This window comes from Arvicanthis niloticus, chromosome 25 (genome assembly GCF_011762505.2).
Source record: "Arvicanthis niloticus isolate mArvNil1 chromosome 25, mArvNil1.pat.X, whole genome shotgun sequence".
Taxonomy (NCBI): domain Eukaryota; kingdom Metazoa; phylum Chordata; class Mammalia; order Rodentia; family Muridae; genus Arvicanthis; species Arvicanthis niloticus.
Window position 1 is genome coordinate 39,584,360 of NC_133433.1, and position 25,416 is coordinate 39,609,775.

At 37.0% G+C, this 25,416-nt stretch overlaps 1 protein-coding gene across 4 annotated transcripts in view; it reads right to left on the reverse strand.

Moving 5' to 3' along the window:
* Positions 1-25,416, reverse strand: part of Atp6v1h (ATPase H+ transporting V1 subunit H) — a 75,810-nt gene that overhangs the window by 37,276 nt on the left and 13,118 nt on the right. For 2 of the 4 annotated variants that reach the window (XM_076924427.1, XM_076924428.1), the window contains exons 4-8: positions 21,369-21,458; positions 17,267-17,380; positions 14,766-14,870; positions 11,922-11,975; positions 1,228-1,325 (exon numbers count right to left, since the gene is read on the reverse strand). In XM_076924427.1, coding sequence (XP_076780542.1) covers positions 1,228-1,325; positions 11,922-11,975; positions 14,766-14,870; positions 17,267-17,380; positions 21,369-21,458 — 461 coding nt within the window. The remainder of the gene's footprint in view (positions 1-1,227; positions 1,326-11,921; positions 11,976-14,765; positions 14,871-17,266; positions 17,381-21,368; positions 21,459-25,416) is intronic. The other 2 variants (XM_076924429.1, XM_076924430.1) reach the window with 1 other exon arrangement.

Genomic DNA, 25,416 nt, shown 5'->3' on the forward strand with positions numbered 1-25,416 from the left:
GCCAGCAAGATGGGGCTCAGCAGGTAAAAGCACTTGCTGCCAAGCTCAAGCCTCTGAGTTCAATCCCCAGAGGTAAAGAACCAATTCTCATAGGTTATCCTCTGAGCTCTGTACATGCTCTTTCCAATACGTGTGGAACACACAATACATACATATATACATGCACGCACACACACACACACACGCACATACACACACATACATACATAAATACAAGTTAAAATATAATAAAACTGCAAGTAATATTTTCATTAATTCCTTGAGAAATCCATACACTGTTACTTTGGTCATATTCATATTCCCCATTCCTTCCAGGTATACTCTCAGCTCCCTACCCACCCAACTTTGAGTTTCCTTAAAAAACAAAAAACATCACCTCTAATTTGCTTTCCCCAACTATTACTGGGAATAGGGCCTGCCCTGGAATGTGGTGGATCTACAGGGATCACATCATTGAAAAAAACTGACTCCATCTCTCCTACTAGCTATCAAATGCCAATAGCACCTCAGTTATACTGATGGGACTTTAAACCCACATCTTCAATCCATCCTGAGATTATGTCTGTCTTGAACTGGAACAGGTCTTTGTGCATGCTGTCATAATTTCTGTGAGTTAATAGTATAATTACCCTTTTACATCTAGAAAACACTGTTTCCTTGAAGTTATTCACCCCTTACCCCCCGCCCTGGTCTTAGAAGGCAGAGAACTAAATAATAATAAATAGTTATAAAAAATTGAAATGTATTACTATATCTGTAGCTGGCCTTGAATTCATAGAGATCTGCTATCTCTGCCTACTGAATACTGAGATCAGTGTATACTACCATGCAAGCTCAACAGATTTAAAAATTGTGAATTAAAACAGCAATAACTATTCAATAAAGATTGAATAATTTGTGAAAGTAACAGTCTAAGAAACTGCATGCACCTGTCTGCTGAGGGGATTTAGAGTAACAGTCTGACGACACAGCATTCAATCAATTCTCACTTTTTCTTAAGAGGCTAGCTTAACCTCTTATGAAACAGGCCTAGCAAGGAATACGGAGAGATGTTCAGTTTGATAGATATTGATTTCTAAAAAGGTTAATATAATCCATTGTTAAACAGACATGAAGATAGTAAAATGCTTCTTTAAAATGATTAAATATATTAACTTATTTTAAAAATGTCAAGGAGAAATGTTTTTAAATGTCATTCTACAATAAAAGTAAAGGACACTAACTTACCAGTTCACCCCGTCTGCTTCCACCCAGGCAAAACGGTACTCATTGACCCGGAGCATCAGCTGCAGACAGCCAGCAACACACTGCACATACTGAGAACTCTACACAGGAAAAGTGTACAGTGTTAGACTGAAAAGCATTCTAAGTCATGACATCAAGCACACATATTTCTGTAGGAAGAGTCTATACTACAATTTTTACTACAATTTGCTAGATTCAGAGCACCCAAACTCTCCTAATATCTTTTCAAAGGCCAATTCTTATGTCTGTTTTTATCTTTGCCTCTTAGAAATTAGGGTGATTGTTGTTTCCCAAACTAAATCTACATATTCAGAATGATATAATATATTTTGACAAATTAATTAACAAAGTAACTGTACCTATGATAGTGTTGGATAAGTACTTACTTCACCTTGCCATTTACAAATCTTGGAGAGAGAATCTATAAACAAAATGCTGCTCTACGAAACTACACAAATATAAAAAAAGTCAAAACAACAAAAGGAAGATAGGCTTATACTTGAGTAATTTTCAACACATTATAAACCTTTACTGTAGTCGTCCGTTTCTTTACTCCTGTGAGGACACTACTATGAAGAGGACAACACCTACAGGGACACAGCCAAGGTTGAAGGCAGTGATCCACTCAGCACACAACTAGAAATATGAAGAAACTTGGGCTTTGGATGTAATATAAAAAAAATATCTAATTAAAGCTGGGCATGGTGGTGCACTCAGGAAACAGAGGCTAGCCTGGTCTATAGAGCAAGTTCCAGGACAGCCAGGGCTATAAAGAGAAACCCATCTTGGGGAACAAAAATCTAATTAACATTGGTAAAAGACAATATATATTTTTAAGACTTACTTCAATAGCTGTATTTCATAAAAGTGTACTTAAATCTATAACTTGAAATAAATAAAAATTATCTCCTATAAATATCATAAGCCCTTCCATTTTACCACAGCTAGTACGAATTTTTGGTCCAAACTCTTGTCTAAGTATTCAACATGAGATTTATGTCTTTAAAAAGTGGAGAGATAAAAGAAAATTTAACCTCTACCCTTCATAATGAACAAATTAGAAATTTAAAAGGAATCATAGATATCACAAAAATTTGTAAAGTTAAAATATGATACTATTAAGCTTAGTGTTCAAATTTAAATAATACATATGAGCTGAACACCCCAAAGAAATTTACAGCAGTCAGACACAAAACACAATATGTGTATACTTGGTAGAAACAGATAAAGAAAAGGGAACCTTTTTTCTACCTAGATAGTAGTGACCATATAATATACACACAAATATAATTTCACATACAACATTAACAGACACTGAATATTTAGCTCATGCCCATAAGCTCAGTACTTGGGAGGCTGAAACAAGAGGATTGCCACAAGTGTAAGACCGGCCTGAACTGCATACTTCATTCCAGGCCAGCCTGGGCTACAGAGAGGAGTCTTGTCTCAAAAGTCAAACGCAAGCAAATGACAAAACTATGCAATGGAAAAACTATGGATTTCTCCAATTACATCAACAGTTAGAAGCTTCTACAGAAGAATGCAAATCCCATCTCTTTTTGGAGAGAATCTCAGAGATTTCTAGATACAAATGCTACAAAGGCATCTTTACTCTTCTTTAATTTTACTCTGTTTTCTCTGAATCCGACAATGTCTTGGTTCACCCAAGTCTTTCTTGTGCCTGTTCATTATGCTAGCCTAGTACACACAGTTCACACAGAAGACACAGGCTCAGAGGTATCTTTAACTTTACTGCATACACAGCGTGAGTATATGAAGGCACTGTTCCTACAGGTTACAGGACTCTTTCATACACACAGACAGTATACAAATAGCCAAACTCTTTTGTTTTGAGACAAGGTCTCTCTGTGTATGTGTAACCATGGCTATCCTAGAACCATGTACTACATTAGGCTGGCCTTAATCTACCTCCCAAATGCTGGTGTATACCACTACACTCAGCTGAACTCTTGCCTTCAATTAAGATGAAAAGCATCTGCTCCTTTACTTTTCATTAAATTACTTTTTAGTTTCTTGTATAAATAATTTAAAGATTTTTTAAAAGAAAATAATAGGCCTTAGTTAAATCAATCCGACCAGTCTTCCTTTTAATCCTACAAAAAGACACTGAGTGATGATGGTGCATGCACTCAGGAGGCAGAGACAGGTAGAGCTGTGTGAATTCAAGGTCAGCCTGGTCTACAAAGCTAGTTCTAGGAGAGCCAGAGCTACAAAAGGAAACTCTATCAAAAAAAATTCTACAGAAAGGCAGTTCAAGAAATACTACTAGAGAAAAATTATACAACCATGAAAAACCATAGACACTACTTCAAATATCTCCACTTCAAATATCTCACCGCTGCCACCCCCTAGCTGAGCCATATTGTAGCCATTCTTCTCTGTCCTTTACCTAAGAGAAGCTCATAGCTTTGCCAAGATCTCTCTCTCCCTCTCCCCCTCTCCCTCCCCGTCACCCCCTCACCCATACTATCTGTCACACAAACACTTTTTGCCCCCCTATGTTCCCCCACTCAGAGTCCTGTCCTACAGGCGTACCCTTTCCTTCCTTACACTTTAGTGAGCAGCTTAAGGAAACTAAGCCCATGCATGTGACCGTTTATTGTGCCCTGGCAAAAGGCCTATGCCTATCCCTTTATGGCAGTATTTCTAGTGAGAGAACAGAATTCGCCACAGAGAAGCTGACACCATGACAAGCTGCAAACTGGCAGTTTGGGAGACAAGGCCGAAGTTTCTGTTTCTCAGAACTGGAAAAGCCCAAAACAAGTCAATTCTGAAAAAAAAAAAAAATCACCCCTCACGGGCAGCAAATAAGGAAGCTGCCCTACCACCTAGTCTGAGCCAACCTCATGGGCACCCAATCAGGAGCTATAGAAGCTGCCCCACCACCTAGCTTGAGCCAAGTACAGTTAATTGTCAGGAGCCATCAAAGAAAAGCTAAAAACTAGCAGGTGGTCTTCCTGAGATGGTTCCACCATGGACTGTTAAAGTTAATAACAAATTTACTTCTCTAGCCAAGGCTGACAGGATTTCATCTGAGGAAAGATTCCTGCTATTAATATGCTTTGCCTGTTATTATTAAATATATATAACAATCACTAAGTATTAGCCCACCCTTTTGAGCAGATCTCTGTAGAATGAAGACTCACTGCCTTGTAGTGATGCTTATTTCTTAATGATGATCCTATAAGAATTATTATATTAGTAATTATTAAGCTCTTTCATAATAAACTGCTATTAAGTCTTTTCTGATGTCAAAACTGCAATGAGAACTCTGCCAGTCTTTAGTGTCAGGAGTTAATTGATTCTGAGATAGCAAGCAGGTATCTACAACTTAGAGCACATTCCAAGAGGTTGTTCCATTAATGAAAGGTCTTAAAAAGGGAACTAAGGATATAGGGATACTAAAGGTGCAAGGACAGAAGATAAAATATTGACTGGGCCTATCTAAATGAAACTTCACTAATAACCTAGTCACAAAAATTATGGTTTTTAACTCTCCATGAACCTGTAGAGCTAGTAACAGATAATGATATTTAGCCAGATAATTACTCTTAATAGATATGCATATAAACATTCTTTCTTGTATACTTCATATTCAATTTGTAATTCAAATTTATGTTTGAACTTCTAATGAACTTTTGTTAAAAAAAAAAAAAAGGATGCTGGAGAACAATGTGATCAAAAGACTAGGAAAGAGTACACTGGCAGGCACAGCATTGGGAACACAGTATTAGGAGTAAGGCATTAGGAGCAAGAGCATTGTTACATCAGAGCAGGAAGAGAGAGCAAGGCTAGAAGGAGAATGCAGAATGGGATAACAGAATTAGAAGGCAACTTAAGAAATTGAGAGAGAAATATGCAGAATGCAGAGGGAAAGAGGAAAAAAGAAGCTACAGAGAGAGCAAAAGGCACAGACAGGCTTCTCCTTACCATATGACAGAACAGGTCTTTTCTTAACAGCAAAGCAGGCTTAGTCTTACTAAAGAAAACAAAGATTTCTTCTTTCAGACTTGGGTTTAATTCATTAGCAATAAGAGTGTATAAGATTTTTCTTTCTCTATGCAATAAAGCTTGGAGCTCACTTTTCATCCAGAATGAGGGAGTGCTTTCTGACTAGTACTTGGTCTCCTGCTTCATATAAATGAGATAAGAGTGTAGCTAGGCACAACTGGTTTGAATGGAGGTGTGTGAACAGGTAAGCATGAATTTATCTATGAATGTATGTGTGTTTCTATTTGCTTGTGTAAAAGTTTTCCTTCTGCAAGTATGATGCTCTTCTTCTGATTTAATAGAAGTTTATTGCTCCAAACCTCCCCCCAGCCTGGGAAGTAAGAAGCATCTGGACAAGAGGAAAAAGGCTCTAGTAATTAATCCCTTATTTATTTAGCTTCTATCAGACAGACATTTACTTAAAAATTACACAGAAGCCAGATGTTGTGTATGTTTGTAATCCCAGCACTTGGGAGGATGAGCAAGAAGTTCTCAAGTTCTAGGCCAACAAGGCCTGTCACAAAACAAAATTTAATAAGCCAAACAGCAACAGGAAAGACCCAGGAGTTGTTAGCAGGAAACTAGAACAAATGGAATTCTTGTACCTTGTTGAAGGGTCATAAAGTGGCTTAGAAAACTGACTGGCAATATTTATTCATGGTAAATTTACATAACCTCATTACTTAAAACTCCACTTTGGATATAGGTATGAAGTAGAAACTTAAGGGTTCTTTGGAAACTCAGTCGGATGGTGTCTCGCTAGGGCTAACATATGAAGGAACATTTCATTAAAGTGGACACAGGTGTGAAAGGCTAAGGCGGACTCATGAAGGAACATTTTGCTGAAGCAGACACAGGAGAGAGGATCTTCTGCTAAAGCAAGCAGATGAAAGGACACATGATGAACGATTCTTTGCTAACAACTCGCATGTCCATCTTACATTGTGTAGTTGAGCTGCATTTGTTGGGACTCCACATAGAGAAATACACCAAAAAACTTGTGGTGGTGTACTGCAGTCTCTTGACAGTTCTGCAGACTCAGGCTGATTGGATGCACATGCTGAGGCAAGACACATGCTAAGGCAAGGCACATGGAGGACACGTGATGGTTGGAGGATATAAACAGGAGTCCACAGAATGTCAGAGACAGAGCTTGGCTTGCTTGCTGGTACAGCGAGCTGTGCAATGCTTGTGAATCGCCCATCTTCGCCAATCTTCACTTCCCTGAAAGCGGCACAGGCGAGAACTTCTCTGGGCTGGTCCCTCCTGCTGACTCAAGCCAAGGCTTAAGGCCTGGCTGTCTCTGCTAGGTCAGGTCACTGCTGTTGCTAACACAACTCTACTGAACTAAACTGCTAGTATATCTGTGAAGTATTTGCAGTGGATCAAGCTGACACTGCCTGCTAACCTATAAACTGAACTGCCAATTTCCAGACAACACAGCCAGAGTTGCTCCAAAGAACTTTTCTAAACAGGTCCACTTCCCTCGTATTCTTTCTTCCCCACTACCTCTGGTGGGTGGTGGGCTACAGGGATATTAAAGTGTTTAAGAACCATCATTAAAAATAAGGTTTAAAAAATTAATGTTACATAGGTACAATAGATATAATACATATATCTAACAAAAGACATGCACAGACTGTTCACAGTCAAATTATTCACAATAATCAAAACTTAGAGTAACCCAATAACTATCAATAATAGATACTAAGATACACACAGCAAATCACTACACAGCAAATATAAGGCATCTTGATAAACGCAACATGATATAATGCTGAGCTAGTGAATTCAGATCCTTTTCCATGCAGCTCAACATCAGTCCAGACCAAATCTACACTAACAGATCTCATAGTAACCACCATTAAAGGAGGTATGGTGAAAAGGCTCAAGTGGAGAAAAACAAGATGTGTAAACTCAGCTCAAGGGAGGAATGGTGGATGTTTGGTTACAGACTGCTTGCTTAGCCAACATGAGGCTCTGCTTTTATTCCCAACACCAAGATGGGGGAGGAGGAGAAACACTAGAACAGGAATGAGAAGCTTTATCTTGGTATCTTGAGGAAATCACTTCTTCAAAATTGTTTTATTATCAATAAACAAAAATAGTGCCAGCTGTATCAAAATTAAAAATCTATCCACTATAATCAGTTTCTACAAAACATTAAATAAGTTTAAGTTACACTATTACTGTCAGTAGATATTCATAGACTAAAATGCAGACAGCAAAGAATTTCTTAAAATGAGGTTAATAAAAAGAAATTCCTTAGTCAATGTCCAAAAAATATCACTATCAGACTTCCAGCCAGCTGGAGGTAGTAGTGCATGCCTTTAGTCCAATCACTTAGAAGGAAGGCAGACATCTGAGTTCGAGGGCAGCCCAGTCTACAGAGTGAGTTCCAGGACAGCCAAGACTACACTGAGAAACTTTACCTTGGAAAACAAAACACAGTGATTCACTATTATTCACAACTTTAATGCCTTCAACTATTACAAGGAAAAAGTATTATTGCTATCACTAAGCATGATTTGTCTTATAAATCAATATTTTACACACAATTCCAAAAGCATATTTAGCACATAGTAATAGGTTACCTTATTATTGTTATTGGTGCTATACTTTCAAAGGCACATTAAAAGAAGTCGTGTACTATTCAAATACCTAATTTCATTTCTTTTCTATAACACAATATAACCCCAGTCAACCCTTCCAAACTCCTAATCAGAAAAACAAGAGTATTATATCTGTACTTTTACACACACACACACACACACACACACTTCAATGATCCCGATGCTTAAAAGTGTTAACTTTGTGATAAGAATTTAAAAGAATGAAAAGCCATTAATAATTGCCCAGAGTAAGAACAATGCTGGCTAAGAACTTGCCTACACAATAAGGCAAGTTTAGCAGTCCCCATTCCACCATGCTCCCAGACCCCTAACAGATCCCAAAGACTACAAAGCATTGAATCCTACAGACATGGGTTTTATTTCCTCCTATACACAGATACCTAGGATAATTTATCATTCAGGCATAGTAAGCAATTAACACAATAAAAGAGCAATTATAACAACACAATAAAATAGAAGTTATTTAAAATTTGCGAGTTGTTTATTTCTAAATTTTCTATTTAATATGTTTAGACTACAGTCATCTCCTAATAACTACTGACTGTAAGTTGCTCTGGGTTCCAGCCAGGGTAGCCTACAACTTAAGAGCAGGCCTGTGCTGTGTGAATAACATAGGCAACACTTCTGATAGGACCAGCATTCAATAAAAACAAAGCCAAAGCAGTAAAATCAACCCCCACTAGTAAGGACATCAGAGCTGCCATAGAAATCACTGAAGAAATGTGGCTGAAAAGCAAGAAAACTAGCCCTCCTAGGTTTTTCTGTTTCTTATTCCAAAATGCTACATGCACAAACATGCATGAACCTTAAACATACTATACTAGATGATGAGGGTCTGTCACACAAAAACCAAGAAACAGAGTTTTATTCACATTACAATTCACAAGAGATGAATCCAGAGCCAGAAATTCGATTAGTAGCTGCAGGGGTTGGAAGAAGAAGAGTAAGGATCAAGCAAATAGATCATATGTACAAGGTAGTTCTCAGGTGTCTGCATTGCTGAAAATACTATAAATGTAGATTATAATGATGGTTGCACAGCTCCATGAATATAAAACACTAAAGTACAAATCCATGAGTTTCAGAGTACTGAAATATATTTCAGGAAGTCTCCTCAATCACACTAGTCACATGTGACAAGGGGCTGCCTCCATGGATAGGCCAGATGCACAGAAGACTTACATTACAAGAAGTCCTGTTAGAGAGAACCACTCTAGACACTGAGAAGCAAGTAAGACCAAGCAGGAAGGAAAACCTAGCCACTCTACCCATGATATCTTGGATCTAGTGGGGATCAGTCCACTACAAAGACACATCAAACACTGATGTGAGATGCCATTTCCCCCTGCACTCAGGTAACCGTGAAAAGAGGACATGGAAAAAGGAAAGTGAGACGCAAATAAACAGAAATTTCCAATCATTCTCAGTCTTCCTAAGAAAGAGCTCACAGCTTTGAGATCACAGCTCTTGGAGAGATCACAGCACTCCTTGGTCCGGGCCTCAGCCCAGAAGTCTATTTCCAAAGTAAGACTGCTCCTCAGAAGACACGATCTATAATTAGCACTAAAACAAGTAAAGAACTTAACAGACAACGTAGAGAAACATAATCAGATGCTTCCGGTAACTGTGTGAAAACAATATAAACACATTTTAAGTGAACTACACTTATGTATTACTAGGAGAAAATGTCTGTTAACAATCAACCCTTCACTTATTGATGAAGCCTCTGAAAGTAAGAATCATGGATCTCACTTTGCAGTGTCAACTGCTGCCTTATACTGCCCTCAAGTGGCAATACTGCACAATGCAGCTGACTAAACTTCACACTAACAATTTAAAAGTTATCCAAAGGCATAATACAAATATAACAAAAGTCCTGAAATGCAATGGGTTGTAGCAATGCCTAAGTCGTCAATTCCAATTCAGGTGCCTCTAGAAACAGTGTTCTCAGTAAGCAGTGCGCCACATCAGTGTTTCTGACACTCATTAGCCTGATGGTAACCAGCAAGACTGTGTGCTTTCTTGCCCAGTCTCATTGCTTTTGCAAGATGCAACTAACATTATAACCTACATCAAATAACATATAAATATAAAGCTATATAAGCCAATGTAAATATAAAATTAGTAACATGGTAGTTACATAGTAAGTGCTCAGTAAATACCAGCTACGATTTGCCCTTTAAAATATGATCAAAGAAAAGGCTGGCAATATTCTCAACTTGAAGTCTGCTTTTGAAATCAGTGCCTAACTCAAAAACAAAAGAACTCAGAAAAAATTAAGAGAGTCTGCCCAGGACTGAGGGAAATTAAAGACAAGGTATGAAATCTTATATTTACTATTTAGGGTGTGTATGTGTATCTACGAGATAAACCATTTACATTAAGCCAATACCAGCACAACCAATTCTGCCTAATACAATGAACAAAAAAGTGCAAACTGAGAACCTCACACAGCTCAGCTTACCTCTCTATATATAGGGTTTAATATATTAAAAACACTAAAATAAATTTATAAAACAATTATTCTAAAAATATCTCCTAAGATAAAATACAATCAACTTTTCTGAACTTCATACTAATAGAAACTCCACAAGAAATAAAAATGCCAGTGGAGGGTGGTAAATAACTCAGGAGTTAAGAGTCTTGGCTATTCTTCCAGAATATTGGGGAATTCCCAACATCAATGTGGCAGCTAACAAGGGTCTGTAAATCCAGTCCCAGAGAATCCAAATCACTCTTCTGGCCTCTACTTTGTAGATAGGGTATATAGACATACATGCAGATAAAACTGGCATACACATAATAAAATAAAATTTTATTACAAAGAAATAAAGATGCCAATTTACATATTTGTTTAAGTTAACAACTAAACCTTCAGGTGGTGGTGGCACTCACCTTTAATTTCAGCACTCAAGGCCAAGAGGCAGGTGGATCTCTAAGTTCAGGACCATCCTGGTCTACAAAGTGAGTTCCAGGACAGCCAGGACTATACAGAGAAGCACTGTCGTAAAAAAAAAAAAAAAAAAAAACAAACCAGAAACCAGAAACCAACTAAACCTTCTTCCTATTTACTGCTTTCTCTCCTCACTCTGGGCCCAGTGGGTTCATCTAACCCTCTATACTTTGTTCTGATTACACTTCAGACTCTTTTTCTGGTTTCACACAATATTCTTCACATCTTTCAACCCATGTTCCAAAGGGAAGCTTGTCTACTAGCTTTCAATGTAGATTCTGAGGCTATGTCCATTCTTACACAAACATGCAGGTGTATTCCATTCAGATAATGTAAGTTATAATAATCAATACAGCAGTTACGTGGTTTAGACAGAGCTTCCTTTACATCTACCTTTGTCAGCTTTCTAGCATCTCATAGGTATTTCCACCACATGGAGCTGCATCTACCTCCTGTTTCTCTCCTTTGTCCTGAAAATTTTATCCCCTGGCTCCAAACCATATCTGTCCTTATTTGTTCAAACTTTTGGTCAGTCCCTGAGCTACTCAAATACAGCAAAGTTAATCTATTCCCAAATGAGAAAGATAATGTTAGCTAAGAACCTATAGTCCTAATTAGTATTAACATTTAACCACTTACAAGTGGGAAGAGACTGGCTGAAGAAGGGGTAAGGAGGTACAGGCTGTGCCACCAGTCTACAAAGGCTTCAGCACAACAGTGGTTCTATGTCATCAGTCAACTGATGCATCATTTATACCCAGGTGAGACCAGACAGTTCACAAAGTACTGAACTGTGACACAAATGACATGATTAATCTCTTATGCAGTATATCAAAATTCTAAATCTTGCATTGATTTGGAGATCTAAAGTAGGATGTCCTGCAAAGAAGGGCAGGATTTGTATCTCCCAGAAAAAAAAGGCAATAGAATTAACTTCACTGTGGGGAGGTGACACATAAGATCCAAGGATTTACATTTATGGAACTAGTAAAAATCTTCTCGTTTTTAAATGCCTGTGAATCGAAACAATTTATTTTCAAGGTGTTAAGAAACCAGTCAATTGGAAGAAACATACTTACATCACTTGAAGAGACTGTTCCTGTTTCAACAGCAACACCGCTACCACGAAGTTTCTATTACAAAATAAATGACTTATTACTTAGTTTTGTTTTTTATTTTATCCTAACCTATCAGCTTACAAAATGAGTTGGATGAATTTTATCATTTTCCCTAATCTTACTTTATAAAGAACATAAAGATGATATAAAAGTTATTATCCTCCACCAGATAATCAACAGACTACTATGAGTTGAACAGTAGTCTAATAAACACAAGATAAGTTTCAAAGGTGAAGCTTGCAAAAATTTCTGCTTCAGTATTTACTAAATGAATGGTGTTTTTTAATCAGATGACTGCCTACCCTACCACTCTCAACATTTTTGATAAAACTTTTTAAATCTGTGCTTAATAGGAAGATAGAGCAATGCTGTGAAGTGATCTCAATATTCCCCATCACAAATGTTACAAAGAAATTACCAAACAGAATGGCATGTAACAAATCAAGAGAACTAATAATGATTTTGGGGGGAGCTGGTATTATCCATACCTAGTAAGTATAAGGCCAAAAAAAAAAAAAAAAAAAAAAAAAAAAAACTGTCCTTGTTTAAAAAAAAAATTGCAACATAACAAATGACTTGGGCATTTCAAAGCTTATTTCCACTAGAATCATGAAATTATCAACCTTTTATGAAAGAGAAAATACTTTTGGTGAGAAAAAAGACTTTTCACATACTATTAAAAACATTTGAGTAAAATAACAAATAAAATTTCAAATAATCCTACCTTTCTTTAAACAACACATTTACAATTTAATCCTGATAAAAGGCTATGGAAGAATTTTCTGCCAGTAGCAAGAAAGCCAGTGTGATCAGAACAAGCAGAGGCGGTGCCCAGACTCTGAGAAGCAAAGCTAGGCTGAGCTTGGGACCTTCAGTAGGTGCCCTACAGCAGAAGAACTTGCAGAGGATAGGCATCAAGCCACATCAGAAAGCCAAAAGATGATGGCAGAGACAGAGCACTGGAAAGATACAGAAAGATCTTAAAGAACATCCACTCAACACTAAGAAGACCAACTCTGAGGAAAACTGTTCTGGCCTCTGAAATAACTTCATCCACTAGTGATAAGAGACTTCCACACGTTGTAAGAAACGTTTACAACTGTGCAAGCATTAAATGGGTGTTAATCATTTCGGGAGTGTCAATTCATCTGAGGCGCAACAGAAATGGTCCTACTCTGAGCAAATGTCAAAGGTAAACTGTCCACAGAGCACACAGCAGTATGCAGTTCTTTCATACCATGTTTCACTTTATAAATTCAGGTACATCTGCATCTTACTTTAAGAAAGTTAGCATTAAAGCGGAGTGAGATTCATTTAAAAAAACACTTAATTTTTAAATGTTTCTTTTTTAATAACGGGAGAGAGGAAGCGTTTCCTGTTTACCAAATGTAGTATTCTGATTCCAAATGATCTACATTTAGAAACTTAAATTTTCATCTTCATGCACACATTTTCATGTTTTAAATACATTTTAAATATATTACAAACTCAGTAAAACTTACAGCTTGATGGTGTCGTAAAGAATTTCGTTCAAAACATTATCTAACTACAAATTAATTTCTCTAAGGCAATAAGAAAAAACATGTAATCAAAATATCAGGTGTCTCTCATGCCTTAAGTTAAAACCTACTAAATAACATTTATTTTTAACCTAAAGTTGACAATACAGTAACTGTCAATATTATTTTCCCTGGTTTAGCTCCTCCATGTCATCCACCCTTACACCAAGTTCTGGCTTTGGTTCTCCGGAATACTTTTCCCCAAGCCAACCTTTATTTCTTTCCTTTTATGAGCATCAGTCCTACCCACCATCTAATAGTCACTAGAAGCCTAAAAGAAACATTTCCAAAAGCCATCATAAATATCCTATTTTTGTCCCATTATAAAGATACACAAAGATAACTGACATTTTCCCAGATGTTACATCAGCAAGCTCTCTTCTCCTTGGAGACATGGAGCTAGAAAAACATGAAGGCAACCCAGCTGATCAGTAAGCAGGACATCCCAATTGTACCTAAGTGTTTAATCCCACAATTTCATAGGATACTGGGGGAATGAGTCACTGTGTAAGACAGAATTGTATGACAGTTGGTGGATTGGGCAGTCCCACACTTCCCAAAGGGTACCTAGAAGCCTGGTACAAACTCTTGGCCAAGGTAAGGACAAACAGATTGACTAATGGTCTGTAATGTGTTACCTGCAGTTAAAAATTCCCCTGGCAGCTTGCAAGACCAGTTTGTTTATTGTGTAACCACTTACACAAGATACTCTTATTAGTTATGCAATCAATAGGGCATAAAAGACCTCACTGGAAAACCTCTAGAGTTCTCTCCTCCAAACCAAGATTTCTCATATAAATGTTCAAACACCTAAGCTAAGGCAGATGCTCCCCCTGGAAGTCTCTGACCCCAGAGCCTGTTCACATGTAGTCTCCTGATGGACCATTTGTTTTCCTACATGGAAATTCTCTGTGACCACTCACTAACTTCCTTCCTTTAGGTCCTGACAGTTCTATAAACTGTGTAATAGTGGTAGCTACCTAAAAGGAACATAAGTCCCTGACTGTTCAAAAGCAAGGAGAGAAACTCAAGTGGCGAAGAAGACAGAAGGTTTGAGTTATAGCCAGTGAAAGAACAGTTAAGCATGCCATCACATCAGCAGGAGCTGGGCTTACTTGACAATTTCAAAGCAAAATTACTTTAATAATGCATCCTTTGTAATTTAGCATATTTACCTTAAACAACATATGAAAACATAGATTCTAATACCACATTTCTTTTGGCTAATAAAGGAAACTTCTGTTACCTGTGAACTCAGCTGAGTTTTTATCCAGTTGAAATAGTAATTTAAGTCACTGCCTTCCATCAGTTCTTTCCCCCAAGCTGCTAACTTGGCAATAATTCTTGCTGCCTGAAAATGAATAAGAAATACATCTGAATGCCAATCATATCCTATACCTCACATCCTATACCTTAAGAGACAGCTCTTATAAATCAGTTTGCTAAGTGGTTTTCATAACACTCAATTCCTGGGGGTTGGGGGTTGGGAGGATGGGAGGGATATGATTCATTTCTTAAAACAATACACTTAAATGGTGTTTTAAAATAGTTCTTTTTAAAATGAACAAAAATTATCTGTGCTTTAAGAAATTACATAGCATTCCCTAGATTATTTTGCATTTCAAAGTAAGATTTAGAGCCATAGTGGTGACATACATACATAATCTCAGTATTTCAATACTGGAGAGTCTGAGACAGGAGAATCAAGTATTTGAGACCAGAATGGGCTACATGGTGAAAAACTATCACAAAAAGAAAAAAAAAATAAGATTTGGAATTAAACTTAATACCAATATAAATTACCCAAAACATAGCTAAAGGCTGGCAAGACATCTCAGAAGGCAATGGTGCTTACTTACAAGCCTTAAAATCTGAATTAAATCCCAGGACTCATGTAGCAAGAAAGAAACAACTGACAGAAGTTATCCTCCGACCTTTATTTGTACTAGGGCACATGGGCCATGCAATAAATAAAGTAGAAGTTAAGTGATTTTAAAGAATTCCTATTTGGAACCCATAGGCTGAAAATATATTAGCAGCATATGTACAAGCAAAGAAAAAAAAAAAAAAAAAAAAAAAAAAAAAAAAAACGGATAAAATTGAAACCTGACATTTATACTCCAGTACAAGCTGGGGGCAATCACAATAACAAATCCAACAACAGTCTGACTGACCTTCCATTTGAAAAGTTAACCCAGAGCAATTTAAATTAAGAAGATTATTTAGGGACCCACAAAATAGAGTTCAGTTGGAAGAGTATTTGCCTAGCACTCAGGAAGCCCTGAGTCTAGCATCATAAAATGGGTATGGAAGCAGACTTGGGGTCTGGGGAGATGGGGGCAGGAGGATTAGTTGTTCAAGATCATTTGTAGCTATTTAGATAGTTGGAAGCCAGCCTGGGTTACATGAAACTCTATCTTTAAAAAAAAAAAAAAAAATGTTATCTGTGGTCTAGAAACTTAGCTCAGTGGAAGAGCACTTGCCAAAATGTACAGGTTCCAGCAATACAACAACAAAAAGTTGACCTAGCTATGTCTTCACTTTTAATAATGATGCTCTAACTAGAGCAACATCAATTTATAACACTATGAAGACATTTAAACTACACCAGACAATGGAAACAAACCTATACAACTGAAAGGAGGGAAAAGAAAATATATTATTGGTTTTTAAAACATTATTCCTAAAAAATGCAGCTTTCTTGTGACTTTTGTTTGTCTTAAGGTTTTTTTGTTGTTATTATTTTTTTGGAAGTTGTTTTTTAAAATGTCTATTACATATAAAGTATGAGTAGACAAACATATAAATTAGGTGCATATACAAGAACACACATGTGGGTAGGCAAGAAACACACTTGCACAGAAATGTTTCACTGACAGTGGTCCTTGACTTTAGAATGGAAGATATTTACTAAGGCTCCTGAAACCCACTCTATAGTGAAAACAGGCAGTTTGTTTGGGCCCAGACCAATTCTGTCAGTCTTTTTTATGTTTTCATTGACACCATAAAAGACTCTGCAATGTTAAGGTTCTAACTGTAGTTCCTAAAGCTAAGTTTAAAGCAAGAGGTTCAAGATATTAAGAATAACTAATTAAAATACTGTACTCAAAACATTCAATTTCTACACAGTAAAATGTGATTTTTCTTGCTGTAGGCAATCTTGAGCTATTTACACTTGTAAACCCACCATGTACAATGACATAATGAATGCACACATCTATTAAAGTTTGTAACTGATTCAGACCAACACAAGCTCCCTAATCAGCCCCTCTTTACTCAGTACCAGTAAGAAAGTACTTACTGGTCACTCCTCTGGAGCAGGTAAGGTATCAAGTCACAACCAACCCAAGTTTGTTTCTTATGTTTGCCAGTTTAAAAAAATAAACTCCCTTCCTATATGGTATATGTGTAGTTTGAATATGAAATGTCCCCCACAGGCTCCTGTGTTGAGCGCCTGGTCCCCAGCTTGATGTGCTGTTTTGGGAAGTTCTAAAACCTTGAGGAATGGGAGTCTCACTGGAGGAAGTAAGTCACTGGGCTTCAAGTTTTACAACCAGGCCCTGCTTCCTCTTCCTACTACCACAGAGCCACTTATGTTGACCACTATGATGGGTTATACTTCCTTACAACTCTGAGACAAAATAAACCTCTTCTCTCTGATGCTGCTTCTTTTCAGTTATTTTGTCACAGTAAAAGGAAAAGAATAAAATGTACAAAGGAAAAAAAGGCGATCAATTTGAAATATACCATGTGAACAGTAAAGGGATCCTGGCGATTCAACATTGGCAGAAAGTATGGCCAGGCAGTGCTCTTGCTTCGTTTCGCATAGTCAAAGAAAATGCTGACACGCTGGTGATTTTCCTAAAAGAAAACCAAGAACATAATAATTATATACTGCTTCTCACCTACATATTTATATCCATTAATATGTATGTTTTTTCTACTATACATATATAATTTTTCTCTGCCATTATTAGGTAACAGTGACAAGAACTTGAAAAAACTGGTTATTTATCCAGAGTCAAGAGCCAAGAGAATAAATTAGAGTGTGAGTGCCAGTATCCAACTCACTCTCTTCATACATAAAGTTCAGGATTCCCTGCCTAGGTATGACACCATCCTCAGTGGGCAGCTCTTCCTGGCTCAATCCACAAACATGTCCATAGGCAAAATGATCTAGATAATCCCTCATTGAGACTACCTTTCCAGATGATTGCAAAATGTATTGGGTTGATTATTAAAACTAACCTAAACAAATAAATAATAAAAATTTTAAAAAAACAACCATCACAATAACATCAAGAAAGTATACTGTATATATAATCAAATCTCATATACAAAAACTACAGAACACTAACAAAAAAAGCATTAGTAAATTTCAAAAAGGAGTGTATTTTCAAAATATGATAATTAACTGCAGAGATGGCTCAGTGGGTAAAAGCATGTGCCATATGGTAGGGTATGACTATGCCATAAGACAGGGGTTCAATTCCCAGCACTAGCTTAGGTTCATAACTCCAGTCCCACAAAATATAATTCTTTCTTCTGGCCTTCACTGGCACCAGGCACCACATGGTACACAGACATAAATACAAGCAGAATAAAATAAACATTTTATTTATTTATTTATTTATTTATTTATGTGTGTGTATATGTGTGTATATATATACATATATATGAATGATAATTACATACATTGTTGAGGTTTGACACCCACCCAGTTTGTTCCATGCCTGCCAGCTATTTCATATTGTTGCTATAATATGCCTGCCAGTCATTGACACAGAAAAATAACTGGACTCTAAGCAAGGTCATGCTCATGACACATCATGACACGTAAAAATAGATCTATATCTATATCCTCTTATGTTCTGTATGAGGTTGGCTAATCTTAAGAAATTTCACAAAACTTTACATAGGACCCATCAAATCAAAAGCCAATATGAACTGTTATGTCTAAAATGGCTTGAGTCAGGCCAACCACCAGGCAGCACTTCCTGCACCTGAATATGAGCTCATTATGGTTTTTTGTGGTTTTCTTACTTTGGAAGCTGACAGAGAAAGATGTTCATAGCCATAGCCTCAGATAACTCTGAGCTATGTCCCTGAACAATCAATATTAGGGTTTGCATTCAATAAACCATCCCTGTCTGAGATTAGTGTTTGTATGGTTTGTGGGCAACTCATGAACTCCAGCAATATCTTAGCCTAAGAGGCAAGTTGTACTTCCAAGAAAATACGGAGACACTTCCACCAAGATCATAAACAAAGCAGAGGTCTCACTAGCTCAACTTCTATGTAATATTATATTGGAGACATTAACCAAAACAATCTGAAGATAATTAAACAGAGTATACCTTTATAAACTAAAGAAAAATTCAACCGAAAATTAATTCAAATAAAATAAATCACTAAGATTCCAAAATATAAAATAAATGGATAAATAACTTATATAACCAAACTGATGATAGAACAGAAATGAAGTTTATAACAACAATAAAGAAGATAAAATATTTAGAAATAAATTTTAATATGCAAAAGTCTTTATACTAAGAACATCCCTTATTATCCCTTATATTTTATTTTTCTATCTAAAAAAAATAAGTATGATGAACATACTATTCCTTGTAAATTTTACATTCAACAAACGTAAAATTCCACAGATCAGGACAGGCAATATTCAGTATCACACAGAACAACAGCAACAACAACAACAACAAAAACTGAAGAAAGAGACAGAAAAAAGCTACCTGAAAGCTACTCTGCAATTAAAACTGGTTGGTACTCCTGCCCTTCCCCCAGGCCTGAGCAGGCCTGCAAGCCTTTTACCACAACAGACCAAGCAACAGTAGGACCTAAGAGATGCATTGCATTACCAGCCTTGGCCCTTGGAGCCTGCTACCTGAGCTAAGAAGAATGGACTGCCTGCTGAGCTAGCCTTGACACCTTCCGGACTGCTATCTCCTTGCCCAGCCCCTGGGCTGAACCGAGAAGAGACTCTGGGGGGCGGGGCTTCCCCTTTATATGTGAAAGCAAATTATTAAACTTCGAACCTTGATCAGAGAACTTTGTCTTGGCTTCATCTCTTCCCACCCGTTTCCCTATTCTCAGCCTCTCTTGCAGGTGAACCCGGTTCAATGTTGCTGCTGGCGTCAACAGGTACTATGCATGAACACACACGAATTCCCAAAGAACCATACAGAAGACGTAAAAATAGATCTATATCTATATCTATATCTATATCTATATCTATATCTATATCTATATATGGGAAATTTAAGGTCAAAGACTGACCACAGCAATAAGGATTGACATTTTAACAAATAATGCTCTACCAACTGCAGTCATTTTATAAGCATAAAATTATATGGATTCCTTACAGCATACCGAGAACCAACTCCAAGTAAACTAAGTATCTAACTGTTAAAAGTAAAGCTCTGCAAGCACGAGAAGAATACTTTCATGAGCTTTACAACTTAGTGTGCAAAGAGGTAGGAAGCCCGGCCTGGTGACTCAGACATGAAATCAAGCTAGCTACTCAGGAGGCTAAGGGTGAAGGGTCACAATTTCAAGGCCTGCCTGAACAGAGTGACTTCAAGGTCAATCCAAGCAACTTTATAAGATTGTATCAAAACAAAAAGTGCTATTTAAAGAGCGTATGTGTGAAAATACAGTGCATGATAAACTGTTTACCTAGCATGTTTAAAGGAACTGGTTCAGTTCTCAGTACCACAAAAACACATACAGGAAGAAAGAGAGGGGAGTTGGAAGGGAGCAGGGGCTAGAGAAATAAAGAGGAAGGCAAGAAAAAGGAATGGGGATGGAAGGGAATGAGAAAGGAAGGGAGGGGGGAAGGGAAGGATAGAGACACATAGACTAATGTCAGGCTGGCTAAGATGGCACACACTTTTCATCCCAGCATTCAGCAGATTCAGGCAGGACCATCTAGAATTTGAAGATGGTCTACCCTGGGCTACAAAGCAAGATCCTGCCTCAATTAAACAAAACAAAAGGTAATCAACTAGACTAAGACGTTTTCCTCACTCCTGTAAGCTCAGTACTTGTAATGCTGAGCAGAGGACTGCCATGAATTCAAGGCTACACAATGAAATCTCAGATCAGACACAAAAGGACCCTGTCTCAAAAAACCAAAGAATAACAATAAAATTAGACTACAAAATAATTTTTACCATACAAAAAAACAACATAAACATAGACAAAATTAAAATATAAACAGAAAAAAAGCTGCACTCAGGTATACATCATAGGTTCATAATGAACTCTGCAAATTTACAAGAAAAGCAAACAACTTGGGGCTGGAGAGATGGATGCTAATAACCCACAGGACAATTCCAGTTCCGTTGATTAAAACACCCTGTTCTGGGCTCTGCGGTCATATAAGTGATGCACAAACAAACATACAAGCAAAACACCCATATACATTACATTACATTACATAAAATAAAATAGGACCTAAACCAGATAGAAATATAAAATAGACAAAGTCAAATAATTCAAAGATGGGATTTACAACCATTCCCTTTAAAGATATCAAAAATATTCAACTTCATATATCATTTCAAATAGGAAAAATGAAAATACTTGACAATGTCCTCTGCCAACAAGGCTGCAGAGAAAAACTATTCTCACATGCTGCTAATCAAATTTCAAAGTACAACACTGGACCATCTCTTAATAGATACAAATGCAGTTATCCTTTACCTAGCAATGTGACTTCTGAAAATTGTACAATAAACAAGAATATCTGAAAGAATACTTGTACAAGGTTACTCTTTGCCTCATTTACCTGAAAATGAAGCTTTCTGTACTGCTGTTACTGTATACTTACCTGCAGCATATCATCAACCATGGTTAGTATGTACTGCACTGTCTGTTCTTTGGAGATGTGTGTCATCAGATTTATAAACGTTTTAGCACACTGCAAAACATCAAGTTAATGTTATTATTCTCTTCATTTTTAAATTTTGAAACAGTGTCTCACTATGTGGGCCTGGCTGTCCTAGTCCTCACTATGTAGAACAGGCTGGCCACAAGCTCAGAGATTCCCTTGCCTTAGCCTCCCAAGTACTAGAATTAAAAGCACCACTACACCAGCAGATTATTTTCATTTTTTTTTTTTTTACAATTTTAATGGCACTTCTATAAAATATTATTCCTGTTTCATAGAACAAGACAGAAATGCCATTAGTTAGCCAATTACAGAAAATGTGTTCTTTTTATACACATTACAATGAGACCTAAGGACTTCACAATGACTTATGTCAGATTTTTGACTGTTTATAGTGGTAAGCTTTAAAATAGTTACTGTTTTTATGGATACCCACCTAGTCATTATCACTCTTTATTAGAACAGCATAATAGTATAACATCTTATAGATAATTAAAGGCTAAATATGATTCTAAAATATATCTATTCATTATTTTTGAGACTAACTTAGAAGCAGAACACTCAAGAGTGCTGAAGATTGCAATCAGAAAGTCTTGGTCTACTACACTCTACAGCATATCAATAATATGGATCTCTCTAGAACACAATAAAAACTGGAACCAAAAACATGATATCTAAGAATTTCTCAAGACCATTATAATAGTCTGAACTGTACTTGGATGCTTTCGCCCAAGCATAGCTCTGCATCGGAAAATGTGATGGACAGTAGAATAGCAGCTTATTTGGGCACCAGGTTCTAAATTCAGCATGTAAGTCTAATAAAGCACAATTAAAACTGTTTCATATAGGTCTTTTAAATCAGCCCAAAAAGTATGGCTTTGCATAAGTAACATAATTCAGTAGCAAGTTTGGAGTCACAGTTTGAAAATCTTTGCCTACTCTAAGGCAGTACAGATTGACAAGATTCTATTCTGTATCCACTCATTCAGTAAATCCTCCATGTAGGAAGCAACAAGAAAATGATACCTAATCAAAGTCATACTCTTCTAGAACTTACTGTATCTAATGTTGTGTGTGTGTGTGTGTGTGTATGGTGTCTGAGATACACATCTATGTATATGTACATACATACATACATTACATACTATCTGGAATATATACATATTTTTTTTCATTCCTTCCATGGACAGATAGTCCACATACTATATGGAACAAAATTTTTTAATTAAATATTATGAAGTGGACATTTCTGGGTTTTTTGGAAACTCAGTATTGTCATGTGATGATTTCCTCGAAACTGTCTTGTGAAAGGTCTCGTGATGTTTTTCCTGGAAGCTGTCTTGTAAGAGGATCTTTTGCTGAAGTAGACATGTGAGAGGGCATATCGTATTTTGCTCAATCAGATGCTTAGAAAGAATATAATATAACCCCACAGACACTGAGAAAACACTCTGGCATTGCTACATCTTGCAACACTGTGCCCTTCCCCCAGGCTACCAACCTGTCCAGGTTGAGCAGGCCAGAACATGCTGTTTACCACTAGAGATCGAATAACAAAGGACCTGGGAAGCTGGAGACCTGCAGTCTGCCACAGGAGTTGAGCTGAATGGATTGCCTGCTGAGCTTGCTCCCTACACCTCCTACCTGTGATTAAGGATGCACACCCCTCACCCATGCTGCTGAGCTATCCTTGACACCCTCCAGACTGCTATCCCCTTGCCCAGTCCCTGGGCTGAACTGAGAAGAGACTCTGGGGGGTAGGGCTTCCCCTTTATATGTGAAAGCAAATTATTAAACTTGGGGCCTTGATCATAGAATTTTGTCTTGGCTTCATCTCTTCTTGCCCTCCATCCCCTTTCATTCCCAGCCCCCTTTTCAGGTGAACCCAGTTGACTTGTGGCCACGGGCGGCTATAGATTGGCGTCCAACGTGGGGCTTGAAAACAGGGATCAACTGAGGAACGCTGTCTTAGGTGGAGCTCTACGGAAAACGGAACAAGAAGAAGAGTATCCCGCACACTTGGTAAGTAGCAAACAGTATTGATACTAGCGCTAGTTAAATTTTAGAGGCCGTGTTTGCAGGAACTGTGTTTTAGGGGATACGGTCTAGGTCAAATAGGTGTTGACCCGATGCCTAATTTTGTCTAGGAGGTGACAACGAATTTTGGGACAGGAGAATTCTAAACAGGCATTTGCCCGGCAGCCTAAGAGCTGCCTCCCACCCAGGTGAGAGGAGCAGGGTTAGAAGAAATTGGAAAACTAAGAAAGCAGCCACAGCTACATCTCCTAAAGAAAGGGATAAAGTGTTAGATCTTGAATATCAGAGAGAGAAAGGGTTTTGAAAAGCAGTTGTTCTTTCTCTGGGTTATACCAGCAAAAAAGAATGAAAAGGCTGTTTCAGAGCTCTCTGATGAACAAGAGAAAATTCAGGAGACGTCTTAGACTAAGAGAAACTAAGAGAAATCCTTAATTCCACTCTCTTTGTTTATTGTCTTGTCCTTGGTGCACCAATGTCCACGTGTCTCATTGTGTGTTTTCTGTCCACGTGTCTCATTGTATGAATGATCAGTCATCTATGTTTTATGTTCTATATTTAATATTCAAAATATTGTTAAAATTGCTTAATTCAAAACTTGGTCTAGTTTAACTTGGTTTTCAAAGGCAGTTTTAATATGTAGAGCAGCGGCTGATAAGTTTGCTTAACACCTGTAGCTAAGAGCTGAGCTCAGCTGGAAAAGCCTCTTTTAAAGGGACAGGCAGGTTTTTTGGATTAAATAAGGAAGTTAAGAATTTGTCATAGAAAAATCTCTGTGACAAGGTACTTTTATCTTAAAATTACAGCTAGAGAAAGCGAGAAATTTTGTTTGGTTTAAATATATAAGATGTATTGTCACTTCATTTTTGTTTGTAATTGGTTTTAAAGTATAAATATTTTCTACATGTCTTGGTTATAGATTATAGGCCTAAAGTTATTAGATATGATTTTTTTAAAAAGGTTTACAACCTTGGTAACAAAGGTTGGCTTAAGATTGGTAACTCGGGGTTAGAGTCATTCAGAAACCAAATGTATAAAGATAAGGTTTAAGAACAATGTCTCTTTAGTGAGATATTAAAAGCTACACTATCATACATTCATATATAAAAATTGGCAGCAAAACTTTATAAAATAAAGGTAATCTACTTGGTGTTGATTTTAGAGAAAATAGATTACTTACATCGTTAAAGATTGATTTTGTTTCTCAAAAATATGATTATACTCTAATCTTGCAAAAGAGGCTTAAAAACATAGTTAAACTGCCAATATTCCATTGGCTACACTTGATAGTTCTATGGAGAGTTTGAGATTTTTTTACTTGCCCATGTTTATAGAGAAAAGATACAACATGTGTCTTTTAAAGTTTAAAGTTTAAACTTAAAGTTAAAAAAAAAAAAATTGCAGCAGTTCAGGCCTAGCCAGACCTTCAGAGAACAGGCTGGAGATTAATAACATTTACATTTGAATTAAGACAATGCAGACTGAGCTCTGCAGCTCAGGTGCCAAGAGTTCCTTTTGTCCTGGGTCTTCAGGACCAGGTCCTAAAAATGTGTTTACCGGAATTCGTCTTTTGCCTTGCTTGTTTCTTGGAGGAGGGGTAAACCTAAGACCCAAAAACTTTACAACAGTCTGTGGGCGGGGAGTTGTAATTATGCTAGAGACATTAAAATTATGCCTACTTCCCTCCATGAGTTATAACTATACCTGCTGATAAAATATTGTTCAATTTGTTTTTATCCCTTTATATCCAAAGTTGTTAAACATGAGATGCTTTAGATTCCTCTAATATATGTAACAATTATTAGAGAATAAGGTTGGCTTTTATCTGATATTCTCACTCAACTAAAAAAGATTGGTTGTTGAATTGATCCAAAATAAAGTTCAAATTTAAGATTTATACAACCTAACTTGCCCACTCCAGCTGCTGTTTCAGTAAATACATATAGAATTATTA